Source organism: Littorina saxatilis, linkage group LG14 (genome assembly GCF_037325665.1).
Source record: "Littorina saxatilis isolate snail1 linkage group LG14, US_GU_Lsax_2.0, whole genome shotgun sequence".
NCBI classification, from domain to species: Eukaryota; Metazoa; Mollusca; class Gastropoda; order Littorinimorpha; family Littorinidae; genus Littorina; species Littorina saxatilis.
Window position 1 is genome coordinate 19,316,213 of NC_090258.1, and position 11,808 is coordinate 19,328,020.

Consider the following 11,808-nt stretch of genomic DNA (forward strand, 5'->3'; position numbering starts at 1 on the left):
TCAATCCGACCCATGCAGTTGTGGATAACCCTTGTCAGTCTTCATGCCAGAACAGGGAAACACGCTCATTCAGTAGCAAGCCCGGTGTAAAACCCAGTTTGGGTAGGGTAGGTTGAGGGACTGTGAAAGAGTGGGTGGATAACCCTTGTCAGTCTTCATGCCAGAACAGGGAAACACGCTCATTCAGTAGCAAGCCCGGTGTAAAACCCAGTTTGGGTAGGGTAGGTTGAGGGACTGTGAAAGAGTGGGTGGAAATTAAACAATTAAGTTTAATATAGACAACTGTACATAAGGGTTTTCCAACGTTACCATTCTTTCTCAGTCCTCGAGCATCCGCAGACGTCGATCTTGTCTGTTTTCCTTGCGTGTTGTGATGTGATGCAAGCCATTAAGCAATTTTCCATCCAGGTACTATAATCTACCGAACGCGGATCGTATCAACTGATGCAGGAAATTGATGCATCCAAAACCAAGAATTTGATGCATCGTTTGGATGCATCAGAATTCTGGGGTTTTCCCGGAAAGTGCCGAGCAAAAAGCAAAAGTTGAACCGGAATACGAAGCGAAACGAACTATTTCTATCAACTGATGCAGGAAATTGATGCATCCAAAACCACGAATTTGATGCATCGTACAAGGGCTTCTTGTGTGTAAGATCCCGATCGCAAAACATTTGTACAATAAGAAAAGGTTCGCCGAACACCAGTCAAAAACGATTCTTCTTCGGCCATGTTGAAAACGTCGGAAAACAAAAGTTTGAGTCGAAGGTCAAGGGCGTCAAAACTTTGTGTGCACAAAAGACAAACCACAAACAAAACAAAAAATGCCTTAAAATGCATAATGCCGTGACTTTGACTTGTTCCCAATTTAATGGTATGTTGTACGTTTATTTTTGTTTTATCTAACCAATCTGTTTATATTCGTCAAAATGTCATTTCAAGTTTTTCCGTGCTCAGGCAATGAATGATCTTTCGCATGCATAAAAAACCGAAAGTGATGCATCAAAATGATGCATCAAAAGGATGCATCATTTTCTAAAAGGATGCATCATTTTCGTATCGGATGCGTCAGTTTTGGAAAATGATGCATCCTTTTGGAAAATGATGCATCCTTTTGGAAAATGATGCATCCTTTTTGAAAATGACGCATCCGATACGAAAATGATGCATCAAATTCTTGGTTTTGGATGCATCAATTTCCTGCATCAGTTGATACGATCCGCGTTCCGTAATAATCAGCCTTGATCCTCGGTGAAAACTTGGGTGATCTTGCTGATGGTTGGCAATAAACATGGAGCGAGAAAAAAAAACAATGTTTCAAATTACCCAACCGACTCTATTTTTTCCTCTCGAACCTAGAACTTTGCTTGGGACCATTCAAATAAGAATAAAATTAAAAAAGCAAAGGATTTTTGTACTCACCGATACAAGAACAGCACAAGACGATTCGAATTTTCGCTTATGAAAGCTTCATCAAGGAAAAAAACAAAACCCCACAACAGGCAACAATAAGCAGACGAAACATGTCAAGAATAAAATTGACAACACTCGATTTTGCAGACTTTACAAAGAAAGTTACATCAAAGTGACACAGCTTGCATGATTTTATATCAATATTGAGAAAGGCGTAAATGTGTAAATAGAAAGAAAAAAAACAGAAAAAAAACGTTACTTATAGGCTTACCTGCCGACCCTAATTATGTTTTTATCTTGCCAACGGAAATTAACATATTGCTTTTGTGTGTGTGCTTAACTCCAATCACGGCTGTGGATATCTTTGTGCAGGGAGCTCAAGGTATGATCGGACCATCAGGACGACCAGGCAGGGCTGGAACCAAGGGAGACAAGGGATGGCCTGGACTGCCAGGCAACGGCGGACCTCCTGGACCCCCTGTGAGTTGTTATTATTATTACTGTTGTAGTTTGTTTGTTGTTCATGCCATTTTTTGTTGTTGACCGGGTTTGCTTGCTACTGTGGGCCTCTTCGACCTCCTGTGAGTCGCTATTTTGTTTATGTTGTTGTGGTTGTCTTTGCTTGATTTTAAATGTTTGTTATTGTTGCTGTTGTTATTGCATGGAGTCATCTGCTGAACACTCGCTGGGCGCTGTCCTGTCGGCCTTTTTAGTGTGAATGATTGTTGCGTGCACAAAAATGACTGAATGAATTGAGCGTGATTACTGCTAACTTGTAGTTTATTTAAGTTGTGACTTGACTTCACATTTCTGTAAATTGATTCATTCGCTCGGCTTCCTGACGAGCGGACGTAAACTGATTCTATCAACATAAGTTTTGTGTGAATATTTGTTTGTTTGTTCACTTAAAAGACCGTTGGGTCGAAATATCTGTGAATGTATCGTTTTGTCAATAACAAACGTTCCAACAACCTACCTTTCTTGTTATATTTAGTCAAGTTTTGACTAAATATTTTAACGTAGAGGGGGGAATCGAGATGAGGGTCGTGGTGTATGTGTGTGTGTGTGTGTGTGTGTGTGTGTGTGTGTGTGTCTGTGTGTGTGTGTAGAGCGATTCAGACTAAACTACTGGACCGATCTTTATGAAATTTGACATGAGAGTTCCTGGGTATGAAATCCCCATACGTTTTTTTCATTTTTTTGATAAATGTCTTTGATGACGTCATATCCGGCTTTTCGTGAAAGTTGAGGCGGCACTGTCACGCCCTCATTTTTCAACCAAATTGGTTGAAATTTTGGTCAAGTAATCTTCGACGAAGCCCGGGGTTCGGTATTGCATTTCAGCTTGGTGGCTTAAAAATTAATTAATGACTTTGGTCATTAAAAATCTGAAAATTGTAAAAAAAAATAAAAATTTATAAAACGATCCAAATTTACGTTTATCTTATTCTCCATCATTTGCTGATTCCAAAAACATATAAATATGTTATATTCGGATTAAAAACAAGCTCTGAAAATTAAATATATAAAAATTATTATCAAAATTAAATTGTCCAAATCAATTTAAAAACACTTTCATCTTATTCCTTGTCGGTTCCTGATTCCAAAAACATATAGATATGATATGTTTGGATTAAAAACACGCTCAGAAAGTTAAAACAAAGAGAGGTACAGAAAAGCGTGCTATCCTTCTTAGCGCAACTACTACCCCGCTCTTCTTGTCAATTTCACTGCCTTTGCCATGAGCGGTGGACTGACGATGCTACGAGTATACGGTCTTGCTGAAAAATGGCAGCTACTTGACTAAATATTGTATTTTCGCCTTACGCGACTTGTTTTTTTGATTCACATTTCTGTGTCATTTTCAGGGAGGTAACGGTGAACCCGGAGCGGGTGGACCTCCCGGACCTCCTGGACCACAGGGATCCTCCGGAAATCGCGGATTGCCAGGACGTAACGGCGAGCCCGGACAACAAGGCCGACCTGGAAGCACTGTAAGTGGAGCTTTTTACACACTAAAATGTAATTCTTAATTTTTTTTTATTACTGTCTTCCAGCTTACAACCTTTTCGACCAGAGAAAAAAAAAAAAGGAAAGAAAAGAAAAAAGAACGAAACGCGACAGGACAACGATAACATAATATGTATCGTTAGTCGAATAGCATGGTATGCCATGTTATTGTTCATTGTTCGATTGTTTGTCAACAGAGTTTTTTCTCGATATATTTCACGAAGGCACAGTCACTGTAAGTGGAGCTACTTTGAGATTTAGATTTTTTTTTAAATTTCATTTTTATTGTTTTGTCATGTCAACATAAAGCATTGGCTTAGTTAATATAAGCATTTTTGTGTCAGATTACTATTGCCTTATTACCATGTCCTTATAGTTCTTGTTAAAATGTGTGCCGTAAATCGGTAACAGACATGTGGATGCGTCGAAGAAAAATGTCCATTATACTGTACTCATTTTAAAGGACAATAAATTATGATTGAAGCTACACGTCCTTTTTGTAGTTGATGAACACACAGACAGACACAATTATTAAATTTTTTTCTCATAAGAATGAGATTAGTGTGCCACTTTTAACGTCGGAGAGTGCCATTTATACAGACAAAGAATAGTTACATGTAACGCATGTTTGATTGTTCTTTAGTACAAACATTCAAGTTTTTTCTTTTCTTCATCGTATTTTCATTCAGGCAAGTTTCTGTACAGTAAACTTTAGGTTAATATTTAACAACTAAAAACAACTCTTCCAGGCGCTTAACAATTATGTTCTCTGCCATTTCTACATATATTACTTTGTTGTTTGAAATCTTTGTTGACTCTTGTACTACATATACGCTTTTGTCACCACACCACACTGTACAAATCCTGTACTTGTAGCTTGAAATGTAAAGATACAATGTACACTGTGGAAAGAAAACATTCACTTTTTAATTCTTTCAGTTCCGTTGAAGTTATATAGGTAGTTGGTTAACATGTCATCTAGAGTCCTCATCGATATCGTAGGATCGATTGGCTGATCTGCCATCTGTTCTTTTTGGCTGCCTTTAAACGAGTTGATTTCTTGGTTAGGGACCTCGTGGACCATCTGGCGATGATGGACCATCTGGACCGTCCGGACCCCGCGGACCTGCCGGACCACCTGGACCTCCCGTAAGTACTGTTTGATTGCTTGATGTATGTGGCAGTGAGTTGTTACTCCTTATCAAAGTATCATACCAGATCACGGAACTCTTTCTTTATATTAAATGCTATATACCAAAAAAATCGATTTTGAGCACTGTTACTAATATACTACCAGATATTTCGAGAATGAATAAACCTAATAAACATATGTATTTCCATGCTTGAAGAAAATCCTCTCGACCATGTCGTGGAGGAACATTTGTGGTCATTTTAAGAAAATGTTCGAAACACATTTGTGACTTACGCACTGAAAAAAAAGCCACACACACAAAACAAGCAGTCCCAAAATGTATCAGAATCTTCTGCACATCCAAGTCATCAATCTCTGCTATCACAAACGGATTATGAAACATGTGTGTGTACGTGTTGCAGGGATATGCCCCAGTCTACCCAGGTGCTCAGTCATTCGGCCAGCAGAAGGGACCTGACCCATACGTCGTAAGTAAATCAATCCTTCTGTTGGTAGAATTCCTCTTTTTTTTTTAAACTCCCCGTTGTACTCTGTTTGGTATGTCAACTTAGGCATATGTTATTCATTGTGAAGCAGTGACCTCAGTTGTATGCAGGTGCCACAACCCTGAGTTGTGTTGCCTTTGTTTCTTTCTTCTTCTTTTTTTTAATTTATTTTATTTATTTTTTGTTTATTTTTGTTTGTTTATTATTTCTTGTCATCTCTTCAACCAGGGATGACATATTTTTTTCATTTTGCTTGAACTTTTTAGCCACTTTTCTTCAATTTGTGAGGGGTCATTTAATTTTCAAGCCAATCTCTAATTCTTGTATTCCCTCCCGCTTCTTTTTCTCGAGTACATCAACCTGTGCTATGATATAGTTACTTAATTTTCCTTTTCTGTATTTTTTTCAGCAATACGACCAGGCCTTGGATGTAAGTATGCCTTGTTTCTTTGAGTCCGGTATCTATACAATGTTAAGCCATGATACATTCCCAACTAGTCACGTTTTACACACCTTTGTTCAAAGGACCAAAAACAATCAAGAACTGTGCTGAATTCTGCAGTTGTGACAATTATTCCATTTTAAAATTGTCTGGTATAATATATATAATTATAAGCCATGATACATTCCCAACTAGTCACGTTTTACACACCTTTGTTCAAAGGACCAAAAACACTCAAGAACTGTGCTGAATTCTGCAGTTGTGACAATTATTCCATTTTAAAATTGTCTGGTATATATATAATTATAAGCCATGATACATTCCCAACTAGTAGTCAAGTTTTACACACCTTTGTTCAAAGGACCAAAAACAATTAAGAACTGTGCTGAATTCTGCAGTTGTGACAATTATTCCATTTTAAAATTGTCTTATGTTTTGTCAAGTTAAGAGATTGGTATTTTACATGGACAGCACAACAGCCTGGTAACTGTTTCACTAGCTAATGCTAGGTGACAGAAATATCGCTTCCGTTTCAGGGGGGTCAAAACTGTGCTCTATACAGTATTATCTTCTTTCAATGGCGAATGCTATGCGAATTAAATGTCGTTTCACCTTAAAAGGTGATCAAAAACTTTGTTCTATATCAGACTGCACAATAGTTCACAATATCAGTAATATTACACAGCGCTATTCTTCGACAAATGACGGCCTCAGAACGTTTTACAGACATAAAATAAGATACATTGAACAATAGAATTCAACATTTCAGCCATAACAATAATTAAAGCTATCCGACCAGAATACAATTTTACTTCTGTCAAGTAATCAGACCAGAATCTTACATCTGTCAAGTAATCAGACCAGAATCTTACATCTGTCAAGTAATCAGACCAGAATCTTACATTGCCAAACAATCAGGCCAGAATCTTACATATGTTAAGCAATCACTGAGACCAGAATCTTGCATCTGTCAAGTAATCTGACCAGAATCTGACATTGCCAAAGTTAGCATTCAGACCAGAATCTTACATATATGTCAAGCAATCAGACCAGAATCTGACATTGCCAAACATTCAGACCAGAATCTTACATATGTGAAATAATCAGACCAGAATCTTACATCTATGAAATAATCAGACCAGAATCTTCCATCTGTCAAGCAATTAGACCAGAAGTTTACATATGTCAAGCAATCAGACCAGAATCTTACATCTGTCAAGTAATCTGACCAGACTCTTACATTGCCAAACAATCAGACCAGAATCTGACATATATCAAGCAATTAGACCAGAATCTTACATCTGTCAAGTAATCAGACCAGAATTTTACATCTGTGAAAGAATCAGACCAGCATCTTACATCTGTCAAGTAATCAGACCAGAATCTGACATTACCAAACAATCAGACCAGAATCTGACATACGTCAAGCGAGACCAGAATCTGACATACGTCAAGCAATCAGACCAGAATCTGACATAGGGGAAAGGCCCTAATTACCGGACGGGCGCCTAATAACGGACACGCGATATCTCAGAAATAGGAGGTCACAACAAAATTTTTTTTGCGCGAAACGATTCAGTGATATCCCTTTACACTTCGCACCAAAATAACATGGCGACTGAACGCACGAATTCTGCACGGTAAGTGGTTTTCTGTTTTTCGCACTCTCACTGTAATTTTAGACATTTGTAAACTAAGTGCAGCAAGAAGTTACGACTTTCTAAGATGAATTGATTAGTTGAAGTAGATAGTACATACACTCTATTAGTAAATACCATGCAATACGACATACTCAATGAACGCATTTTTCAACAGCTGCATTGTAACTCCAACTAGTGGGGTTTTCCAAATACCGTCCACCACGTGCGCCCAAATAACAGACTAAATATGTAATAATTAAATGTAAAAATACATGAACGTTCACGAAAAAGAAAACGGTTGCAATTGTTAATTAAAACATGGTTTCTGCAACTTTTGTTACTCTATTAAGCAGCGAATTTCGTGTCCGGATTTTGGTGACCCCCTGTCCGGAATTAGGCAGTAGGTTTCCCAAAACCGGACAATTTGCCGAAAAATTCAAACCTTAATAACTTTTAAAGTATAACAGATTTTTTCAATTCTTTTTCAACATGAAGATAAAGGTAGGTTAGATCTACAATAATCCGTTTTCAAAATTGCGCTATGTTATATACTTTGTGAGAAAAATGGGTTTAACCTTAAGTGTCCGTTAATTGGGGCCTTTCCCCTACGTCAAGCAATCAGACCAGAATCTGACATACGTCAAGCACTCAGACCAGAATCTGACATTCGCCTGTCTTTGTTGACCTTCACAGACAATTGAGGCTTACGAAGGTCTGAACTTTGCAAGTGAAGCCCTGCAGCGTCTGCGTCGTCCCACTGGCAAATCAACAAGCCCTGGCCTCACCTGCCGCGACATCGCGGAGCACAATCCTGACTTCAAGAATGGTGAGTTATGGCCCCTGAACATATTTTTAGAGGGCCGGGAAGAGCCCACGAAGGACGTACAACGGTCTCAGACGATTTCTTTTGCTGTGTAGCTGTCAAATCTGTATTAAGACATGAATAAAGTTGTCTTGAATAATTGGTTGACTAGACTAGTTAGCTGATTGATTGATTGATTAAATACATAAATACATACATAAATAATAAATGTAATAGTAATAAATTAAGAAGAACATTGATTACGAAATAGGGACATGAAAACAATTTTGTATACAGAAATGAAAAAAGCAAATCAATACAGGAATTCAACTCTTTTAATTAAGTTTCTTCATAGCTTATTTATTTGTTTACCTCGTCACAGGTGAATACTGGATCGACCCCAACGGAGGCACAGCTAGGGATGCCATCTTGGTCTACTGTCGCATGGAGTCCATGCAGACTTGCATCCGACCCAGCCCCTCCCAGTTTGACCGCGCCAGATGGACCAATGATGAAAGCGATGGACAGTACTTCATGGACCAAATTAACAAGAATAAGGAGGTACGGGGTATCCGAATTTGTTGCAGATTATACCGCTTTGAAAGTACCTTCATTTCTGTCGTGTGGGGTTACCCTTATGGAAATAGATGCTGTTCGGAAATAACTCAGTCAAGTGTTTGATATTTGTATGAGAGTTAGTTGTCCTTGCTTTTCCTCAAGTGGCTTGTCTCCGCACGGAAATCTGTGCCAGTAAAATCAAACGAACGACTGACTCGCACGGAAATCTGTGCCAGTAAAATCAAACGAACGACTGACTCGCACGGAAATCTGTGCCAGTAAAATCAAACGAACGACTGACTCGCACTGAAATCTGTGCCAGTAAAATCAAACGAACGACTGACTCGCACTGAAATCTGTGCCAGTAAAATCAAACGAACGACTGACTCGCACGGAAATCTGTGCCAGTAAAATCAAACGAACGACTGACTCGCACGGAAATCTGTGCCAGTAAAATCAAACGAACGACTGACTCGCACGGACATCTGTGCCAGTAAAATCAAACGAACGACTGACTCGCACGGAAATCTGTGCCAGTAAAATCAAACGAACGACTGACTCGCACGGAAATCTGTGCCAGTAAAATCAAACGAACGACTGACTCGCACGGACATCTGTGCCAGTAAAATCAAACGAACGACTGACTCGCACGGACATCTGTGCCAGTAAAATCAAACGAACGACTGACTCGCACGGACATCTGTGCCAGTAAAATCAAACGAACGACTGACTTCCCAGTGAGAATTTGCTCTGATCTGTGCTTCCATTACTGTCCGCTCAATATGAGGCTCTTTACTTTCGATACCACGCACATCAAGTCTGGTAACTGGTCCAGAGCTTCATGCCCCTATTCGGAATTTAAGATTGAATATAACAAAACTTGAAACCTTGAAACCTCAGCTCTCTGCCTCCCTGTCTCTGTTTCTATTTCTGTTCTCTCACATGTCATTGTCTTTCTGTGTATCTCTCCCTCTCTCCACCCCTCTCTCTCTCTCTCTCTCTCTCTCTCTCTCTCTCTCTCTCTCTCTCTCTCTCTCTCTCTCTCTCTCTCTCTCCCCTACCCTTTCTATCTCTCTCTCTCTCTGCCCTCCGGCTTTCACTCTTCTTCCTCCCCCGTCTTACTTTGTTGTTGGGCGACCCACCCCAATACACACTGTCTTGGCAATTCACACCCATCTATCCATTCTTCCACAGTTCTTCTACAAGACCGACTTCAGCCAGCTGAAGTTCCTGCAGCTGTACTCAGAAGCTGCCCGCCAGGTGCTCACCTACCACTGCCTCAACAGTTTGGCCTACGGCACACGCCTCGTGCTCTACACTGGAGATGACCTCGACACCGTGGAGGCCAAATACAAGAAATCCACCAAGCTGTTTGCCCAGGACGACTGTGATGTAAGTAGAACTTTCATTTAGTAGAATATTGTGCTTTCAGAGTGACGACGATGATGGTGGCGGTGGTTGTGTTGGTGTTGTTGTTGCTGGTGGTGGTGGTGGTGGTGGTGGTGGTGGAGGTGGTGGTGATGATGATGATGATGATGATGATGATGATGAGGAGGAGGAGGAGGAGGAGGAGGAGGAGGATAGTGCAAAAACACCACCAAGCTCTTTGCACAACATGAAGTAGCACTTTCGTGTTTTCAAAATAATATCATAACCAGTTGTATAGTAAGTTTACATGACTAGTCTTTGCACAAATGCGTGTGTGAGTGAGTCGTACCATAAGCGACAAACCGGTAAGCTTTGTTTTTATTGGCTGTTGCAGGTCAAGGACAACCAATGGCACACCGCCGTCTATGACGTCCGTACCAACAAAACGGACATTCTGCCAATCACAGATGTCCTCCTATTCGACATAGGCCATCAAAACCAACAGTTCGGTATCGAATTGGGAGAGGTGTGCTTCAGTTAAAATTTCCAGCCCCATAGTTTTCTTCCCTTTATTTTGATTTTTTCCCCATAACTTTTGGGGACAGATAACTCTGATAATCAAGGGGGCAGTAAGTCCATTGTACCACCCAAAAAAGGAAAGACGACGATGTTTTGGAGGAGAGACGATACTCGGAAAATGGAGAAAAAGAAAGAAGAAACCTGGGATTTTGTTATACTGGGGTGGGGAAGGGGAAGATGAAATGATTTGCATTGTGATGATTTCTTGACTAATTGTGAGACAGAATGATGCAATGTGAGGTGCCTTATCAATTCCGTCCAGAATACACTGTGTGTTTCTACGTGTTGATATATATTTTGTTATTTTCTTTTTATTGGTGAACATGCGTAGTGTGACTTTACTTCCTTAATTATAAAACACCACTTCCCAGACTTAACAAATGGCAACGGGGTTAGAATGATTTATGGTGAGTGTGTAACTGATATGACTCCAGTCAACAAAAAGAAGGAGAAGAAACCCTCAGATCTTAGTGATTTGGATAAGGTCCGGTTAATTCGCTAATAGACAGAGCCAGTGAGCAAGATCTGCATAATACGTTTAACATCGTGTACATCATGCATAAACATTATTCTCAGGAAACACCATAGCTGTACATATCCAGTGTACAAACTTAGAGACCACCGACATCATGTTCTAAGTTAATACAAAATTTAAAAAAATATTGTAGCAGGGTGTATTCGAGAAGAAGAAAAAAGTACCGATGCAGTCAAAGTGATGATGAATCTTTTGTTTTTGTCTGCAGTTTTGAGTTTTATGACACAAATGTATAATACCACAACACTTTTTTGACGTACATATATTTGTTGTTTTTCATCATATTTTGTGTTCATTCGTTCATTTTTGTCTAAAATTTAACATGTCATTTCAATGTGCCGCCGACTTGCTTTTACATGAATTAAAATTTGTAAACTGTTTCATTGCTGTGTTATGGAAGTAATATGTGTGTGTGTGTGTGTGTGTGTGTGTGTGTGTGTGTGTGTGTGTGTGTGTGTGCGCGCGTGTTTTTTTGTGTGCGTGTTTTTTTGTGTGTGTTTGTGTGTGTGTGTTTTTGTGTGTGAGTGTGTTTGTGTATGTGTCCGTCCGTATATTTCTCTCTCTTTCTCTTACTCTTCTTTCTCTTGCTCTCTCTCCTTTTCACTCTCTCATTCACACACTCATTCTCACTATCTCTCTCCCTCTATGTTTGTTGTTGTCGAGTAGGAAGTACGCACATGCACCAACTGTATTGCTATTCAAGGGTCTGACGAACTGATGCAGTCAGAAAATACACGTATAAATTAAACACATCCCCAGACACTTACATTTGTTTGGTCAACCATCTCTTTCAAACGTCAAACGAAAGCTTATTGTATAACAAT

The 11,808-nt window shown here is 39.5% G+C and overlaps 1 protein-coding gene across 2 annotated transcripts in view; it reads left to right on the forward strand.

The window, feature by feature from the left end:
- LOC138947299 (collagen alpha-1(II) chain-like) overlaps positions 1-11,365 on the forward strand; it is a 55,057-nt gene extending 43,692 nt beyond the window's left edge. For both annotated transcript variants that reach the window (XM_070318748.1, XM_070318749.1), the window contains 9 exons: positions 1,785-1,892; positions 3,281-3,406; positions 4,491-4,571; positions 4,977-5,042; positions 5,470-5,490; positions 7,836-7,968; positions 8,327-8,505; positions 9,697-9,894; positions 10,265-11,365. In XM_070318748.1, the coding sequence (XP_070174849.1) occupies positions 1,785-1,892; positions 3,281-3,406; positions 4,491-4,571; positions 4,977-5,042; positions 5,470-5,490; positions 7,836-7,968; positions 8,327-8,505; positions 9,697-9,894; positions 10,265-10,411 (1,059 nt within the window). In that variant the 3' untranslated portion in view covers positions 10,412-11,365. The remainder of the gene's footprint in view (positions 1-1,784; positions 1,893-3,280; positions 3,407-4,490; positions 4,572-4,976; positions 5,043-5,469; positions 5,491-7,835; positions 7,969-8,326; positions 8,506-9,696; positions 9,895-10,264) is intronic.
- Positions 11,366-11,808: the final 443 nt, after the last annotated feature.